Source organism: Drosophila bipectinata, chromosome 2L, assembly GCF_030179905.1.
Source record: "Drosophila bipectinata strain 14024-0381.07 chromosome 2L, DbipHiC1v2, whole genome shotgun sequence".
Taxonomy (NCBI): domain Eukaryota; kingdom Metazoa; phylum Arthropoda; class Insecta; order Diptera; family Drosophilidae; genus Drosophila; species Drosophila bipectinata.
The window spans coordinates 707,313-726,822 of record NC_091736.1 but is presented as its reverse complement, the minus strand read 5'-3'; the positions used below and the strand labels follow the sequence as shown (position 1 = coordinate 726,822).

At 48.5% G+C, this 19,510-nt stretch overlaps 2 protein-coding genes across 7 annotated transcripts; both read right to left on the bottom strand.

Moving 5' to 3' along the window:
• Positions 1-6,539: 6,539 nt before the first annotated feature.
• Positions 6,540-11,538, bottom strand: LOC108131385 (ATP-binding cassette subfamily G member 4). Of its 6 annotated transcripts, none has more exons than XM_070276927.1 (9): positions 11,405-11,538; positions 9,115-9,365; positions 8,766-8,889; positions 8,615-8,702; positions 8,454-8,555; positions 8,254-8,399; positions 7,514-8,196; positions 7,198-7,454; positions 6,540-7,141 (listed from the first exon to the last, which is right to left on the bottom strand). In XM_070276927.1, exons 2-9 carry the CDS (start codon positions 9,308-9,310, stop codon positions 6,713-6,715), a joined length of 2,025 nt encoding a protein of 674 aa, XP_070133028.1. In that variant the 5' UTR covers positions 9,311-9,365; positions 11,405-11,538; the 3' UTR covers positions 6,540-6,712. The 6 variants fall into 6 exon arrangements, with proteins under 6 accessions (XP_070133028.1, XP_070133027.1, XP_017105742.2 ...); XM_070276926.1 differs by lacking the exon at positions 11,405-11,538 and adding an exon at positions 10,676-10,806; XM_017250253.3 differs by lacking the exon at positions 11,405-11,538 and adding an exon at positions 9,929-10,072.
• Positions 11,539-12,355: 817 nt separating this feature from the next.
• On the bottom strand, positions 12,356-19,510 carry LOC108131282 (ATP-binding cassette sub-family G member 1). The gene is made up of 7 exons (XM_017250098.3): positions 19,018-19,510; positions 16,028-16,145; positions 14,922-15,111; positions 13,836-14,672; positions 13,611-13,779; positions 13,449-13,549; positions 12,356-13,389 (listed from the first exon to the last, which is right to left on the bottom strand). The coding sequence occupies exons 1-7, from the start codon at positions 19,202-19,204 to the stop codon at positions 12,889-12,891; spliced, it is 2,103 nt and encodes a 700-aa protein (XP_017105587.1). The 5' UTR covers positions 19,205-19,510; the 3' UTR covers positions 12,356-12,888.

Sequence of the window (19,510 nt, the reverse complement as noted above, 5' to 3'; positions counted from 1 at the left end):
ATAAGAATTAAAGCGGATGAGAATTGGGGAAGATATAGCCATCGCATTGAGCCCTATAGGGAAAAACCCCATTTCCAGGGATCCCATCAGGAAAAATGGACAAAAAATTGAAAAAATATTTTGTCTCAGGATTTTGATGCAGAATGCTGGAGAATCGATCTAGAAATCGTTTAAAACAATCCCCTTGAGAATCGGATGAGAATTGGGGAAAGTATAGTCATTGCAGTGAGCCCTATAGGCAAAAACCCCATTTTCAAGTGGTCCCATCAGAAAAAAATGGACAGAAAATTGAAAATATATTTTGTCTCAGGATTTTGATGCAGAATGCTGGAGCATCGATCTAGAAATCGTTTAAAACAATCCCCTTGAGAATCGCATGAGAATTCGGGAAGATATAGCCATCGCAGTGAGCCCTATAGGGAAAAACCCCATTTCCAGGGATCCCATCAGGAAAAATGGACAAAAAATTGAAAAAATATTTTGTCTCAGGATTTTGATGCAGAATGCTGGAGAATCGATCTAGAAATCGTTTAAAACAATCCCCTTGAGAATCGGATGAGAATTCGGGAAGATATAGCCATCGCAGTGAGCCCTATAGGGAAAAACCCCATTTCAAGGGATCCCATCAGGAAAAATGGACAAAAAATTGAAAAAATATTTTGTCTCAGGATTTTGATGCAGAATGCTGGAGAATCGATCTAGAAATCGTTTAAAACAATCCCCTTGAGAATCGGATGAGAATTCGGGAAGATATAGCCATCGCAGTGAGCCCTATAGGGAAAAACCCCATTTCCAGGGATCCCATCAGGAAAAATGGACAAAAAATTGAAAAAATATTTTGTCTCAGGATTTTGATGCAGAATGCTGGAGAATCGATCTAGAAATCGTTTAAAACAATCCCCTTGAGAATCGGATGAGAATTCGGGAAGATATAGCCATCGCAGTGAGCCCTATAGGGAAAAACTCCATTTCCAGGGATCCCATCAGGAAAAATGGACAAAAAATTGGAAAAATATTTTGGAGAATCGATCTAGAAATCGTTTAAAACAATCCCCTTGAGAATCGGATGAGAATTCGGGAAGATATAGCCATCGCAGTGAGCCCTATAGGGAAAAACCCCATTTCAAGGGATCCCATCAGGAAAAATGGACAAAAAATTGAAAAAATATTTTGTCTCAGGATTTTGATGCAGAATGCTGGAGAATCGATCTAGAAATCGTTTAAAACAATCCCCTTGAGAATCGGATGAGAATTCGGGAAGATATAGCCATCGCAGTGAGCCCTATAGGGAAAAACCCCATTTCAAGGGATCCCATCAGGAAAAATGGACAAAAAATTGAAAAAATATTTTGTCTCAGGATTTTGATGCAGAATGCTGGAGAATCGATCTAGAAATCGTTTAAAACAATCCCCTTGAGAATCGGATGAGAATTCGGGAAGATATAGCCATCGCAGTGAGCCCTATAGGGAAAAACCCCATTTCCAGGGATCCCATCAGGAAAAATGGACAAAAAATTGAAAAAATATTTTGTCTCAGGATTTTGATGCAGAATGCTGGAGAATCGATCTAGAAATCGTTTAAAACAATCCCCTTGAGAATCGGATGAGAATTCGGGAAGATATAGCCATCGCAGTGAGCCCTATAGGGAAAAACACCATTTCCAGGGATCCCATCAGGAAAAATGGACAAAAAATTGAAAAAATATTTTGTCTCAGGATTTTGATGCAGAATGCTGGAGAATCGATCTAGAAATCGTTTAAAACAATCCCCTTGAGAATCGGATGAGAATTCGGGAAGATATAGCCATCGCAGTGAGCCCTATAGGGAAAAACCCCATTTCCAGGGATCCCATCAGGAAAAATGGACAAAAAATTGAAAAAATATTTTGTCTCAGGATTTTGATGCAGAATGCTGGAGAATCGATCTAGAAATCGTTTAAAACAATCCCCTTGAGAATCGGATGAGAATTCGGGAAGATATAGCCATCGCAGTGAGCCCTATAGGGAAAAACCCCATTTCCAGGGATCCCATCAGGAAAAATGGACAAAAAATTGAAAAAATATTTTGTCTCAGGATTTTGATGCAGAATGGTGGAGAATCTAGAATCTCGATCGATCTAGAAATCGTTTAAAACAATCCCCTTGAGAATCGCATGAGAATTGGGGAAGATATAGCCATCGCAGTGAGCCCTATAGGGAAAAACCCCATTTTCAAGGGATCCCATCAGGAAAAATGGACACAAAATTGAAAAAATATTTTGTCTCAGGATTTTGATGCAGAATGCTGGAGAATCGATCTAGAAATCGTTTAAAACAATCCCCTTGAGAATCGGATGAGAATTGGGGAAGATATAGCCATCGCAGTGAGCCCTATAGGGAAAAACCCCATTTCCAGGGATCCCATCAGGAAAAATGGACAAAAAATTGAAAAAATATTTTGTCTCAGGATTTTGATGCAGAATGCTGGAGAATCGATCTAGAAATCGTTTAAAACAATCCCCTTGAGAATCGGATGAGAATTGGGGAAAGTATAGTCATTGCAGTGAGCCCTATAGGCAAAAACCCCATTTTCAAGTGGTCCCATCAGAAAAAAATGGACAGAAAATTGAAAATATATTTTGTCTCAGGATTTTGATGCAGAATGCTGGAGCATCGATCTAGAAATCGTTTAAAACAATCCCCTTGAGAATCGCATGAGAATTCGGGAAGATATAGCCATCGCAGTGAGCCCTATAGGGAAAAACCCCATTTCCAGGGATCCCATCAGGAAAAATGGACAAAAAATTGAAAAAATATTTTGTCTCAGGATTTTGATGCAGAATGCTGGAGAATCGATCTAGAAATCGTTTAAAACAATCCCCTTGAGAATCGGATGAGAATTCGGGAAGATATAGCCATCGCAGTGAGCCCTATAGGGAAAAACCCCATTTCAAGGGATCCCATCAGGAAAAATGGACAAAAAATTGAAAAAATATTTTGTCTCAGGATTTTGATGCAGAATGCTGGAGAATCGATCTAGAAATCGTTTAAAACAATCCCCTTGAGAATCGGATGAGAATTCGGGAAGATATAGCCATCGCAGTGAGCCCTATAGGGAAAAACCCCATTTCCAGGGATCCCATCAGGAAAAATGGACAAAAAATTGAAAAAATATTTTGTCTCAGGATTTTGATGCAGAATGCTGGAGAATCGATCTAGAAATCGTTTAAAACAATCCCCTTGAGAATCGGATGAGAATTCGGGAAGATATAGCCATCGCAGTGAGCCCTATAGGGAAAAACTCCATTTCCAGGGATCCCATCAGGAAAAATGGACAAAAAATTGGAAAAATATTTTGGAGAATCGATCTAGAAATCGTTTAAAACAATCCCCTTGAGAATCGGATGAGAATTCGGGAAGATATAGCCATCGCAGTGAGCCCTATAGGGAAAAACCCCATTTCAAGGGATCCCATCAGGAAAAATGGACAAAAAATTGAAAAAATATTTTGTCTCAGGATTTTGATGCAGAATGCTGGAGAATCGATCTAGAAATCGTTTAAAACAATCCCCTTGAGAATCGGATGAGAATTCGGGAAGATATAGCCATCGCAGTGAGCCCTATAGGGAAAAACCCCATTTCAAGGGATCCCATCAGGAAAAATGGACAAAAAATTGAAAAAATATTTTGTCTCAGGATTTTGATGCAGAATGCTGGAGAATCGATCTAGAAATCGTTTAAAACAATCCCCTTGAGAATCGGATGAGAATTCGGGAAGATATAGCCATCGCAGTGAGCCCTATAGGGAAAAACCCCATTTCCAGGGATCCCATCAGGAAAAATGGACAAAAAATTGAAAAAATATTTTGTCTCAGGATTTTGATGCAGAATGCTGGAGAATCGATCTAGAAATCGTTTAAAACAATCCCCTTGAGAATCGGATGAGAATTCGGGAAGATATAGCCATCGCAGTGAGCCCTATAGGGAAAAACACCATTTCCAGGGATCCCATCAGGAAAAATGGACAAAAAATTGAAAAAATATTTTGTCTCAGGATTTTGATGCAGAATGCTGGAGAATCGATCTAGAAATCGTTTAAAACAATCCCCTTGAGAATCGGATGAGAATTCGGGAAGATATAGCCATCGCAGTGAGCCCTATAGGGAAAAACCCCATTTCCAGGGATCCCATCAGGAAAAATGGACAAAAAATTGAAAAAATATTTTGTCTCAGGATTTTGATGCAGAATGCTGGAGAATCGATCTAGAAATCGTTTAAAACAATCCCCTTGAGAATCGGATGAGAATTCGGGAAGATATAGCCATCGCAGTGAGCCCTATAGGGAAAAACCCCATTTCCAGGGATCCCATCAGGAAAAATGGACAAAAAATTGAAAAAATATTTTGTCTCAGGATTTTGATGCAGAATGGTGGAGAATCTAGAATCTCGATCGATCTAGAAATCGTTTAAAACAATCCCCTTGAGAATCGCATGAGAATTGGGGAAGATATAGCCATCGCAGTGAGCCCTATAGGGAAAAACCCCATTTTCAAGGGATCCCATCAGGAAAAATGGACACAAAATTGAAAAAATATTTTGTCTCAGGATTTTGATGCAGAATGCTGGAGAATCGATCTAGAAATCGTTTAAAACAATCCCCTTGAGAATCGGATGAGAATTGGGGAAGATATAGCCATCGCAGTGAGCCCTATAGGGAAAAACCCCATTTCCAGGGATCCCATCAGGAAAAATGGACAAAAAATTGAAAAAATATTTTGTCTCAGGATTTTGATGCAGAATGCTGGAGAATCGATCTAGAAATCGTTTAAAACAATCCCCTTGAGAATCGGATGAGAATTCGGGAAGATATAGCCATCGCAGTGAGCCCTATAGGGAAAAACCCCATTTCCAGGGATCCCATCAGGAAAAATGGACAAAAAATTGAAAAAATATTTTGTCTCAGGATTTTGATGCAGAATGCTGGAGAATCGATCTAGAAATCGTTTAAAACAATCCCCTTGAGAATCGGATGAGAATTCGGGAAGATATAGCCATCGCAGTGAGCCCTATAGGGAAAAACACCATTTCCAGGGATCCCATCAGGAAAAATGGACAAAAAATTGAAAAAATATTTTGTCTCAGGATTTTGATGCAGAATGCTGGAGAATCGATCTAGAAATCGTTTAAAACAATCCCCTTGAGAATCGGATGAGAATTCGGGAAGATATAGCCATCGCAGTGAGCCCTATAGGGAAAAACCCCATTTCCAGGGATCCCATCAGGAAAAATGGACAAAAAATTGAAAAAATATTTTGTCTCAGGATTTTGATGCAGAATGCTGGAGAATCGATCTAGAAATCGTTTAAAACAATCCCCTTGAGAATCGGATGAGAATTCGGGAAGATATAGCCATCGCAGTGAGCCCTATAGGGAAAAACCCCATTTCCAGGGATCCCATCAGGAAAAATGGACAAAAAATTGAAAAAATATTTTGTCTCAGGATTTTGATGCAGAATGGTGGAGAATCTAGAATCTCGATCGATCTAGAAATCGTTTAAAACAATCCCCTTGAGAATCGCATGAGAATTGGGGAAGATATAGCCATCGCAGTGAGCCCTATAGGGAAAAACCCCATTTTCAAGGGATCCCATCAGGAAAAATGGACACAAAATTGAAAAAATATTTTGTCTCAGGATTTTGATGCAGAATGCTGGAGAATCGATCTAGAAATCGTTTAAAACAATCCCCTTGAGAATCGGATGAGAATTGGGGAAGATATAGCCATCGCAGTGAGCCCTATAGGGAAAAACCCCATTTCCAGGGATCCCATCAGGAAAAATGGACAAAAAATTGAAAAAATATTTTGTCTCAGGATTTTGATGCAGAATGCTGGAGAATCGATCTAGAAATCGTTTAAAACAATCCCCTTGAAAATCGGATGAGAATTCGGGAAGATATAGCCATCGCAGTGAGCCCTATAGGGAAAAACCCCATTTCCAGGGATCCCATCAGGAAAAATGGACAAAAAATTGAAAAAATATTTTGTCTCAGGATTTTGATGCAGAATGCTGGAGAATCGATCTAGAAATCGTTTAAGGTACTCCCCTTGAGAATCGGATGAGAATTGGGGAAGATATAGCCATCGCAGTGGGCCATATAGGGGAAAAACCCATTTTCAAGGGATCCCTCACGAAAAACGGACAAAAATCTAAAAAATATTGTAGAAAAGCGTAACATGAAAATTGAGAATAAATGTATTAGAATTTGTCAAACGGCAAAGAATATACCAGAAAACAGTGCGAAATGGCGGGTTTGTTCAAAATTAGCCCAATACAGTCATTATTTATTGAAATATTTTACATAATTATTTAATATTAACATTTAAATGGGTGGCGATTTAAAGGCCGTTTCGTGTTTAGTAGGTTGAGCTCTTATTCGCTACTTTAAAGTTTTTTTTTTTTCAAAAATATTAGTCTGCTTTTGGGCAAATAATGGTATTCCATGAAGCACTCTACCAGGCGCATTAATGTTGATCCCTCACCTGGAAATTGAAAGTCCTATTTTTGTATTTAAATAAAGTTTATTTGGATCTCTCCGTATATCACTCAGTTTCCCCTAAAGACGGTCTTACCGTAAATACATTTCTGAATCTTATTCTAGGTCATATGGCTTATTCGGGTTTAAAACTAGCTTAAGGCACCAACACCGGCTCTTCGTCCTCGTCCTGGTTTCTCTAGTAATTGTACGACGTAAAGTTAAAGTACTTGGTAAGCAACTGCAAGGCGTAGGCCACAATAGGGTTGGCTGCTGATCGCTTCAGCCGTTGGCGGATCATCACGTAGGCCGCCAAGGTGAAGAGAACGTAGAACCCGAGCAGGCAGAAGAGCGACCAGGCGTAGTGCATCTGCTCGAAGCCCAGGAAGGCGAGCAGGACTTTTGACTTCTGGAAGCTGCAAAAGATCTCCGTCTCCTCGCAGATCGTGTCGCCGCGGCCGTAATCGTACAGGGCGGCGACGAGGCCCTCCATGCCGTGGCGCAGGAAGCTCAGGTGCATCAGAAAGCGCATCAGAGGCGATATGTAGCTTCCCCGGCCGTATCCGATGCCGTAGATGGACAGCAGGATCAGGGGCACAGCCAGCACGGGGCCCATGAACATGGCGTTCTGAAACGGAAGCGGGTGAGCGATTAAACGAATCTAGTGAAGGTCCTTCCCCTTACCACTAAGCTAAGCCTGCTGGAGATGAGCAGCCCGAAACTGTCGGAGGTCAGGGCCGTGACGAAGGCTATGGAGAAGAGCATGGCGAAGCGGAACCACTCCAGAGGCTGGCTGGACATTAAGTACACGATGGAAAGGTAGATCACGGCCAGGACGAACATGGAGGGCAGCTTGGAGGAGACCATGGCGGCGTAGTACGCGCTCAAGCGGTACCATTGGTTGTTGTACTCCCTCTTTAGGAGGTTTATCTCCGAGGGAACTGCAATAGTGGACATAAAATATCATTAAACGGAAACACAAAGGGATCGCATCACGTACAGTATAGGAGCACCGGCATCATGGGCAGGTACAGGTAGGCAATTACAATGGTGAACATGAACCCGAAGTTGAACAGCGCCTTGGAGGCCGAGGTGCCCATCCCAAAGTACAACGAACCCACGAGCAGGGCCAGCACGATGTTCATGTAGAACTTGAGCTTGATGTAGGACTTGTCCCGCCACATCTGGAGCAGCATCCGGGCCAGCAGCAGCTTGTACTGCATCCACCAGGTGCACTTGGCCCGCAGAAGCTTCGGACTGAGCTCCAGGTCGAACTGCTCCATCTCGTAGAAGGACGAGGCTCCCGAGGTGGTGTCCGTCTTGGTGGGCGTGGCCTTTCCGTCCTCCCCCGGAGGAGCCCATCGTGAAACCTTTCCGTTCAGGACAGCCTTCACCATCGGTTCGTGGTAGGAGTCGCCGTATTCCCGACAAGCCACTTCGATGATGAAGTCCGCGGGGTTGTAAGTGATCGGGCAGCTCAGACCCAGGTGCTCCATGTAAGGCACAATGCTGGCCCCGCCGCCCTGGTAGATGCACTCGCCCTCGGCGAGCACGTACACGGCGTCGAGCATCTCGAATATCTTGGCGGAGGGCGTGTGGATGGAGCAGATCACAGTGCGGCCGCCGGCGGCCAGCGACTTCAGCAGGGCGATGCACTGCGAGCTGGATAAGTCGTCTAGGCCGCTGTTGGTAGGTGGCGGTTAGTATTATTCTCGACTGGCGGTTATCCGGAGTACTCACGTGGTGGGCTCGTCTAGGAAGATAACGGGCGGGTTGTTGACCAGCTCGAGGGCAATGCACAAGCGCTTGCGCTCTCCTCCGGACAGCTTGGGGGTCATTGTGTGCTCGGATCCCTTCAGGCGAAGCATTTCCAGGATTTCATCGATCTGTTTAGGTTTACGATGAGTTGGCTTCCACATTGGAGAGAAAGTATTACTCACCACCTCTAGCTTTTGCTTGAGATCCAGTTCGTTGCCAAGCTTAAGGTGAGCGGAGAGGAGCATCATTTCGTGCACCGAGAACTGGGGGTCCAGCACATCTGTCTGCTCAAGAAACAGATCATATTCCATCAAAAGTCAATAAAATGAATTAGAACTCGTACCTGCATTATGTATCGGGACATTTTGCGGAAGACACGCATGTCGCGCGGGCTGCCATTGACGAGTATCTCCCCGGAGTCGCCCACGGCGCTGTATTGTCAAAGATTAGCACATTAGTACTCAGTGATTAGAAGGCTTATCTGCCGGTCCTACCCAAATCCGGCCAGCAGGTTCAGCAACGTGGTTTTCCCAGCTCCCGAGGGCCCCATGATGGCGGTGAGCTCGTGGGAGCGGAACTCCCCGTGGACGCCCCGCAGAATCTGTTTCGTCTGGCCAGCTGTCAGGAAAGGTGTTGGTCAGAAAAGTCGAAAGGTCAGAAACAATATGCAACCAGCACTTATCGGCATGGAATGGCCGGGATAATTGCCTTTTAAATTTGCAATTTAGAATCGCAGCACAGGGGAGTCGCGGGTCCAACCCGGCGATTACTTTCGGAATTATGAGCAATTATCGGTGCTAATGGGCTGCCATCGAACACGACAGATTCAGCGCAACTACTCACCGTTTGCCTGATCGGGTACCTCGCAGCTGAGGTCCGCAAACTGCAGGTTGACCGCCGGCCAGGCTGGCAGGTACTTCAGGCCGGTGAGCGACTGGAGGTCCTCCGAGTGCTCCGGCTGCTCGATACTGATGGCGTTGATGTCGCTGCTGTACTGCAGCGAGCTGGTGTGCGAGATTGTACTGGTGGTGGCTTCCATTTCGGACGCTTCTTAGCTTGGGCTTAGGACGCTTACTCCCTCGAAGTCATTGCTCCTGGAAAGGCATCGGCGTGATAAGCTATGTAGTAACACTGAACAGTTCAGCACAGCAAGCCGCCGGCGAAAGCTGTGTTCGGCAAAGGTTTTTCGCGGGTGATAACCCCTCGGTGGAGCACTCTTCTCAAATATTAAAGGCGCAGATTCGATCGAACAACAAGCCTTAACCCGTTAAGGGTTTCAAAAATGGCACTTGCAACTTCAATATCAAGGGGGTAATTTCGAATCAGGGCTTCTCACGCACGATGGGCCAACGACCACTTAATAAATGGGATTGGACTATATTACTTGGACTACACCGCGGCACTGGCATGCCTAATTCTCGAATTAAACGTTCGCCTCCGAGAGGGTAGGGGGTTAACTAATTGCCAGCATCGTCCACACAAAAGAATCTAATAATCATCGAGTGTTCGGGTATTAAACCAGTTTGCCGAATTTGTCTTAGTCCCAGTCTGATTGCTGGCTACTTCGCCCCGCGGGGTGACATTCTTGTTTAATTACACGCGGTACTGCAGAGGGTATTTGCATTTCTTGGAACAACTGCGGGCACTGAGCAAGAACCTTTAAGTGAATTCGTTCCTCGACCGGAGCGGGAATTCTACGAGCGAGCGCTGTCTTCAATTGACTGACAGCCTGCTCGACTTGTGTCGGAATGAGTGGCCGGCACTTCTGTCCGGGCTTCTGGCTCTCCACTCCGGACGCGCGGGGCGAACGAGTGCTGCGGGCTGAGTAATCTCCAGTAGGGCCGACCGATTCCCCTATCGTCACGATGCGCCGTCGCAACTGCACTTGGCGAGAACTGATATTCTTATCAGCGGGCTCGGAAGCCCATGGCGGAAGCTTTATGCTCTCCGATAGCCGGCGGCCCACACTGCGAATGCGCAATGCACGCTCCCGGTCAGCTCTCACTGATTGCGTGCTCCACATAGTGCCCGATCGCGGCACATAAATATTTGTATTTACGTCTGTATCTGTGGCTGTGGAAAACATTTATTTTCATCGCCAGCCATGAAAACAGTCCACTACTACGAATCGGGTGCGTGACCATTGGCCTCCCCTACGGGCCACTCGGTACCCAGCAGAGAAATGGCGCGCTGGGCTACTCAGTGAAGGGGGTCATAGCTACGTTCTAGGGTATTCAACGGGCGAATCGGAGGAGCTTTCAACTTGATTTCATTTTTGGACGTTGCTGCGTGAGTAATAGCGCATGCAAATGCACTGGAGCGGCGAGTGTTGAACTTTGCAGTAGCTTTGTGTTGTTCGCGATTAACGATTCCCCATTGTGGGCCGCAAAATACAAATATGTACCTTTCAGTGTCTGCCTATGAAGCATCAGTTCATTTCGCAAGTAATTACTCATTCGTCAGAATTCTCACACATTATCGGGGGAGTAGACCGCACAAGGCTCGCAGGTAATACTTATTCTGGATTTTCCCGGCATTGTTCGACTGTGAAGGAGACCGGTGGAGTATTTGCCCAGCCATGTTAAGTAGTCTCCCAAACAAACCTTAGAGTGTAGTACTTTGTATCTTATAGGAGCTGCCAAGACCTATTTTATGTTCCATTCCCAATCGATTATTTAAGCTCCCACCGGAACTGTTCGTTGACACTCTGTTTTCCTAACAAAACTAATCACTTTCGTATCACCACCAGGGCATGTGCACCGAATTCGAGAACGCAGCGCCCATCTGGAACAGCAATCTTTTAGGTCAGTCACTAGAGGGCCCCCTTTCGGAGCCCGGGCTGATAATGAACTCCCTCTACTGACCCAGCAACCGATTAATAAATGGAAATAGGCACAAGTCGCAGGGCCAGCGGTCGCAGTCCACAAACAGTGTAGTTTCTATCGCATTCAAGCCCTGCCACTCGCGCATTCTGCAGTTGTTTTCCCGACTTTCGGGTTCAACGACCTCGCCTCGGTCGGATACTGTTTACTATGCTGGGTAAGTGCGCCACTCACCGCCGCTGGCACGGCCCTGGGCACTGGCATTGGAAGCCGGAGGGTGGCGGGTGGCTTCCATGCAGCTATGCACTTACTCCACTTTCTACGCGGCGCTGCTGGCTTTCCACTCTCTTTCTCATGGCTGCGGGCGAGGCGGAGCTGCAACCAGACAGCGAGGAGGCGTCCCGACGACTTGTTGCACCGACGACGGCCGAAAACGAACTGAGCGCCCGTTCACCGCAGGAAGAACGCCACTGCCAGGCTGCTAGGTGGCTCCCCCAGACAAAGAAAGGCGGCGGAACAGTTCTGCCCTTGGGAGGCCCGATCGGATCAAACCAGTTTGGGAACAGGATGCGGCCGGGCTATTTATAGGGCGAACGAATGGCCACTTGGCAGGGGCTGGGGCCTCTGACCTGCCTTAATGCCAATCTTGTTGGACGTGTGGAAGAACTGGCGGGGAACGCGCTCGCACAGCTTTCTGGGGTATGAAATTGAAAAATCAGCAAGAGGTTGCAAAACGATTGTTATTACTGGGAGCGATACGCGCACCGCCATTACAGGCAGTTTTTAGCATATCCGAGGCGAAATTGCCAACTCATTGCAACAGCCGGCTGGAGCCAGAACGCGCGCCGCAAGTGGCTGCCACATGAATGTGGCACAGATACCTCGCTAGACGGAGTCTGGCTCTGGCTATGCCGCATAATTTGACAGCCCAATTCGTTTTGTATCCGCTGTTCCCGGCGTCGTTCCAAGCCGCAATCTGGCTGAGCTTTCGCCTAATTGCCACTCTGAGGAGACCCGCCATGTCGCTTGAATTCGCGGAGCAGTAACGGTCGTTGATAACGCGATCTCGCCACTCGGTAGATGGCGCTGCCCAGAGCTTTTTCCAGCCATAGAGGTCTCTCGATCTTAGCTTGTGAAGTGAGGGCTGACTTTACTTTCAATGATTGCTCTTAATTGGCTCTCCATTGACTTTTAGGTGTATGTCTAGGTCTTCAAGGAAAAGATCTACTATCCCCATCCAGAACCATCAGAAAAACAGTGTCTCAGTTTTATTTTTATTGTTTTATTTCCTCCACGATTGCACTATGCATAAATACAAATGTGATTACAAAATATGTATATCTCGAAGACACTTAAATACCATTTATCGTAAACCTGTATTCAAAAATTGGTACAAAATATCACTAGGCGCGGGCCTAGAGTATATCGAATGCAAGTTGGGGTGCTCCGTAGGTTACATTACAAAGGGTGATTAGTAGAGTTAGGGCTGTATTAAAAGGCTTTATTCACAGACATTCAAAGCATCGATGAATACATGCAGACATGTATGGTTTTTTGGCAAAATTTGGGTGAATGGGTTAATAACTTACTGAGCTATCTATTCTTTTACATCGAAGATGGTTCTGAAATGTTTGGTTCATCAATTCTTTCAATTCAGAGGCGGTTGGAGCCTTCTGTGCGCTGTATCACTTAGACTAAAAACTAGGCAAAAATAACATGTACAAAGAATAGTGGATAGACCCCAAGACGCTTCCTTCAAACTAAATAAACGTAGGTACGTGGAACAACAAGTAGTCTAGCGCACGGTCTTCAGCTTCCAGCGCAAGAACAGGTACGCCGAGATGCGCAGCACCACGAAGATCACAATCAGGGCCACAATGTCCAGGGTGAAGTTGGCGTTCAGCATGTCCAGTTCCTCCAGCGTCGTCACCGGCGACTTGAAGTGGCAGTACGTCTGGAAGCAGCGCAGCTTCTCGCGTCCGTAGCCGTAGGTGGCCAGGGCGGTGCCCTCGAATCCGTAGCGGATGTAGGACAGGTACGTGATCCACCGGAGGTACACCGGTATGGCGTCGAAGGAGACGAAGAAGCCGGAGAAGAGCAGGAACGGCACGGACATGACCGGGGCCAAGAAGACGCCGTTCTGGACGTTCATGGCGGCGCCCACCACCAAGCCCACGGACTGGGCCACGAACGAGATGAGCAGGCAGGCCGACAAAAACATGGAGAAGCGGAATATCTCCCAGGGCTGTGAGGTGAAGTAGTACACGATGGACACATAGATGACGCAGAAGATTGCCTGTAGGAGGAGACGAGTGTTACTAGGACTGCCGTGGGGGACTCTACGGAGGAACCTACTTGGAACGGAATATCAGCCACTGATATAGCCAGGTAGTATGACTTCAGCGAGTACCACCGATTAAAGTTCTCCTTTAACAGCACGGGCATCTCGAGCGGGACTGGAATGGATGAAATGGAGTTATCATACAGGAGGATCAGCCTGAATCTAACACCGCTTACATGAGAGAATCGTTATGGTCATGGACGTGTACATCAGGAAAAGCATGTTGAAGAACAGGAATCCCAAGTTGCTCAGCACCTTGGCGCCGTCGTTGCCGATGTCGTAGTAGAGGGCGCCGATGAGGAATCCGACCAGCAGATGGGCAAACAGTCGCAGGTACATGAGCGTCTGGAGGAGAGAGGACATTATAGGACTGGTCATAAGGAGAGCCTGCAAGGACTCACCCAATCGCGGTAACTGAAGAGCAGAGTTCGCTTTAAGACAACCCAGAACTGGTGGAACTGGGAGGTCGGATAGCGCTCCGGCGAAGTGATCTCCTCCGTGAGCAGGGCCGTGGTGCAGTTGTCCGTCTTCTCCACGTCGATCATGGCGTCGCCCTTCTCGTTGGTGGTCACCACGGCGGAGCTGGCGTTGCCGTCCTTCACGATGTCGTTCACCATCCCGTTGAGGGACAGGCCGTTGTTGAGGGTCAGGTTGTCCTCGTACTTGCTGCCGCTCACGTTGGAGGCGTCGTTCTTGTCCAGAATGGCCTTCAGGTTCTGCACCTTCACCAGGTCGTTGCGGGCCTTCAGCCCGGCGTAGTCCGCCGCCGAGCGGATGTCCCGCTTGCCGTTGTCGATCGCCTCCACAAGCTTGCGCGTGTGGTCGCCGTGCTCCCCGCAGGAGACCTCGATCACATAGCTGGCCGGGTTGTGGTAGCTGGGGCACTCCAGGCTCAGGGTGGACAGGAAGGGCACCAGCTGCTTGGTGCTGCCCTGGTAGACGCACTGGCCGTCGGCCAGCGTGTACAGCTGGTCGAACATCTCGAAGAGACGGGCCGAGGGCTGGTGGATGGTGCAGATCACCGTTCGGCCGCCGGCGGCCAGCATCTTCAGCAGGTGGATGCACTGGAAGCACGTGGAGCTGTCCAGGCCGGAGGTCGGCTCGTCGAAGAACATGATGGGCGGGTTGCTGACCAGCTCCAGGGCGATCGACAGGCGCTTCTTCTGGCCGCCGGACAGGTTCCGGGTCATCGTGTAGCGGTGCTCGCTCAGACTGAGCGTCAGCAGAATGTCGTCGATCTGGGGGTGATTGGAAGGGGATTAGAGGCTGAATCTGTGGGGGAAGTGATTTTCTATTTTCGTCCGACGACAGTGACTTGCTACTTTGGCTGCAGGCTGGCCACCACGGCTGATTAGAACTGGTTCCCGCGCCCAGCTAAAAATACTTTGCCGAGACTGGGAGGCAGCTTTGATCAACCTTGTCCAATTGCCAGACTGATTGTTGCGCCGTCCCAGCTGCCGTCTGACTAAGCCCCATTATCCGCTTACCATGGAGTTCTTCTCCGGCTTGGTGAACTTCTTGCTCAGCTTCAGATTAGTGGCCACCGTCATGGCTTCCTGCACCGTGAGGTTGCCGTGCAGCTGGTTGTCCTGCATGATGTAGGCGGACAGCTTCCGGAAGGCGCTCAGATTGCGCTCGGCCCCGTTCATGGTGACGCTGCCCTCGATGCTCGACGTTCTGGGGGAGGAGAGATGTGTATTATTTTCAAGGAATCACACTTCTAGTATCTGCTATCAGGCACCAGTTCCGCCACTCAACAAGCTTGCTGACCTCCATCCGAAATGGGTTTCTGCTCATTCCTGAATTCCATTTCTTTCCGCACTGGTCCCAAGGAAGGATTCAACTTACCATGTTGTTGGGGAATGCCAGCACTATCTCTAGCTAACTGCAAGTAATCGGTGTACTTTTGTTGTCCCTATCTATGTATGTTGCCTAGGTGTGTTTGATACACGAAAGTATTAGCGATTGGGAGCTGCTGCTCGAGTCCGAAGTTCGGCCAACCGGTGGCGCATTCCCACTCGAGTATTCCAAACTAATAAAACAGGGGCAAGCCGGGGTATGGGTATGGAAATGGCTGATTACAGTCGATACGACGATATAGCATGACAAAAATCGGTTTCCGCTCGCGGCTTGTCTCAACCAGCTGACCAACCACCTCCTGGTAACAAGTGGCGGCCAGCGGGGCTGGGCTGGGCCGGCTGGTTAGCTGAAATGTTTATGATTATTACGCGGTACAGCGAAAATTTAGCGTTTTCATAAACGAATAAAGATAGGCCCTGGGCTTCGTATCGTATGGAATCGAATCGTATCGGATCGGATCAGTGTGCGTTGCGCATAAATTATATAATTCAAGAAAATGAGAGAGAGAGGCACTGGCGACCGTGAAAGGGTCGTTAGTTCAAGCTTATCAAGGCGCAATTATTTTTGTTGATAATACAGGGCTTGCTAATAACATTCCGCCGTACTCCCGGTGCGGAGAGTGCTGGCTGGCACTGACAAGGTCAGGTGCGTTCATCGAATTCGGATTCAGATTCGGACTCGCTTCTGAGTGGCTCCTACATGGTGTGAATGCAAATGACAAGACTCTACTCACTTGTAGCCGGACAAAATGTTGAGCAGCGTGCTCTTGCCAGCGCCGGATGGTCCCATGATGGCGGTCAGCTCTCCGGAGCGGAGGCGGCCGCTGACGCCCTTCAGAATGGTTTTGGCATCTGTAACGAAACGAAGCACAAAATTAATAACTAAAAATAGTCTCCGCTGGCCTGTGATGGGGCTTCTGACGTCGTTGAACCCAAGAGGGGCCACTCGAAAACCGAAACTATCGGGGGACGTGGAGGTGGAAGTGGAGGTGGAAGTGGGTGCATAGGTGGAAAGTCGATAGGTAAACAAAATCGCAAACTCTGACAATCAAAAGGCATAACCCGGTCGTTGGCCCCGCCGTGATTTCGGTGCTTATTGTTGCCAGTGTTTGTATTTCTCTGGCTTGAAAGCCGCATTCCAGATCCTCTGGGATCTCGTGATTGTTCCTCAGGGATCGAACAATTGCAGTGGCTACTCCCCCGTTGCCGGTTCGGGAGCACAAGAAGCACGTCCCAGGCCCCAAAAAAGAAACAATGGCTTGCCAGAAAGCCTCCCATTTATTCAGAGTGAGTGGCGTATTGTTCTCCGAGATGATCGCTGCCAGTAGCACCGATTTTCGTGTTTTCTAAATGGAATTCTGTATGCGGAAGTGACTTGCTCCGCCGCGGAACCCATATTCATGGAGGTTCGCAAGCCACGGCAGATGCTGTTCGGAAAATGCTAATAAACCAGTTGGCTAGAGGCACGCGCACGCTGGGCCGGCTATCAGTCTTTGCCGAAGATGGCAGATGGAAGATGGAGATCAGAGATCTCTCATCAGATCGCAGAAGCAGGGGCATTCGGGCTAATGCAGGCAGGAGTTATGGACGAGTTAATAGAGGCGTTTAAGCTGTTCAATTAAACAAAAATATTAAGTCTCGGGCGTGTCGTAACTCCGAGTAGCAGAGCCAAGTGCCGTGACCCGCTCAGAAGAGAAACCTGGCTTTTATTAGACTCGTTCGTGCGGGGCTGTAATCGTTTTATTATTGCCATTTGCGGCTCAGCTTAGCTAGTTGCTTGCCCAATAAGCCTTCGTAAGCTGGCAGTGAACCTTAGCAGCTGTCAGCCTGCGACTAGCTAGTCGTAACCACTAGCTACGCAACGCGAATGCCCGGCTCTTGTCAGTCGGCTGTAACAGCGCAAAAGTGGGTCTCCATCTGAGGCCGAGCCAGAGCTTTGATTTTACTTCGTGATGCGGTCACAAGTGCCTCCACTCAGCTTGTCCAAAGACGGCCAAGGGCAGGAGGGCCTTTTTGAATTCTACCCTGCCCTGGGATTCCAATCTATGGCCCAAAGTCTAGGCTCCAACTCACTCTCATGAGTGCTAATTGTCAAGACAACAGAATACCTTCCATAGTATTGGAATCCAATAGTATTCCCTCCTTTCTTCTATAATTGCCCGATGATGAGAACAAAGCACTTCCCGGACCTGCAAAGGCCAACTCATTTTTACAAGTGTTTCGAATCGCCGTCAGGGCCACTTGCTGGCCGAAATATAATGGGCCTGGTCAGTGCAGCAGTCCCAAGGCGAGGCCAGCAAGCATCTGAGAATCGCTTTTTGGCCAATTGCTCACCGCTCACCGCAAAAAAAAACAAATCGCAAATGGCATAGTTAGCATGCCGGAGCCAGCGCAAAAGTACTTTATTATTTGGCCCATTGTTTGTGTTGGCCGCGAAACTTAGCACGTCTCGGACGGCAGATGCCCAGTACTGCCCAGTGGCCGTCTTCTGCCGGAGCGGAGGTATACACACCGCTCCAGGGGAGCAGCCATCGCACATTCTGACTCAATTAAGATTGAGATACCCGACCTTTGAGTGCGGCGCGCAGTTAGTGGCCGAGCAAAGTTCAAGTCGCCTCCAATTACAGTTGCACTGGCTGAGAACTGTCGGAACCGGCTCTAACGGGACGCACCGACCCGTCGCAGTGGTTGTCCTTGCTCCTTTCAGTGCGTGTATCTGTATCCAGTGGGGGCCTTTGTATCCAGTGCATCTTTGTATCTGTTGCTGAGCTTTTATTGATTGACGGACGGCTGAGAACAAAGCAGCTGCGCTCGCACGAATGCCCATCGTTTCGAATTCAAAATGGCCTCGATCGGCCGTCCAGTGGGGTCTCCCGGGGGGGAGTTGGGAGCCGGCCCAGCCCCACTGCCTTTCTGGTTGCGACTTGGCCCTAATCGCCCCGCCAACCCGGCCAGCACATGCCACAGCCCACATCCCACCAGCAGCGAGCAAACTCTCGAGCAAAACAGCGCTGGCATTAGAATGTTTTGCTCATTAACGGCGCCGGATCCCCTCCAGCTCCGCCCGTGTCCACCAGGGTGGGGAATACACACGAACAGACTCTCGCACATGCCGAGAGAAGCATTCCTGATGTGAGCATCGCCCGAATCAACTGGTTGCCCTCCCCCTGGCGCGGGCTGTGGAGGCGGCGATATCGGGGTATTGGGCACGGCTTATCGCCGGAACCCACTGAACTTTGTCCCGCCAGCCCGTCCGGGCAGCTCGTGTAAGTCTAGGCCGGGCTTACTCAGCCCTCCGTCCAAAGTCCTCCCCCGCCAGCCTCAGTGTGGCAACGCCGCAGCTGATACTAGAAGAACAAAGAAACCAGAAACCAGTACGACGCGGAGCGCAGCTAAAGCAAACAAGTCAAACCGCTGAGGCCCAGACCCCAGTCCGGGGCAGGGGCGGGCGGAGGGGAGGCGGCTGGGAAGTGCGTAATAGCTAGAAGCGCCCGGGCTCCGGAGATGGAGCTCACAATGGCGCATAACGAGGGGGAAGCTCCGCAGAACAGTCGTTAATCGCAAAAACAAAGAGAATCAAATCACTGAGAGCTATAACCGGAAAGGTGAGAGGTGAGACAGGTTGGAGTGAGCAGGCGCGTGCAGTTCACGTTCCCGTTCCCAATCCCATTCCCCTTTCTCCTCCCATATATGTATGTAGTTTGTATGAAAAGTATGTACTTACTGCTGCGGTTTCCTTCCTTGACGCGGTACGTCAGGTTGTGGAACGCCAGGTCCACGGCCGGGCGCTTGGGGAGGTGCTGGAGCGTCTTCGGCTGGGCGGGCACTATCTGGGCCTTCGGCTGCCCGGCTCCGCCCACGGTTCCCAGCCTGTTGTCGTTCAACAGATTAGCATTATCGTTCTTAGTCATCTTGTCGGTCAATCAGTTCGATTTGTGGCGTTGTTGTGTCGAAAAGCGGAGTGCAACCACTTTCTGGAGTGTCTGTGTGTATTCGTGAACTTTGGCACTGACGGCAATACTGCAGCGGGTTACTCTTGTGGCCCCAGCTGCCCCTTTCGCGTTCGCGTTCGGTTCACGTTCCCGTTCTCGTTTCAACCACCACCGCCGTGTGGTCCGATGAGAGAAATTTTCCACCCGTCTGCTCGGAAACAGTTGTCGAGCTTCCCGAATTTGATGACTTGACTCGCTCGCGTCGCGATCGCAACTGAACTGGGC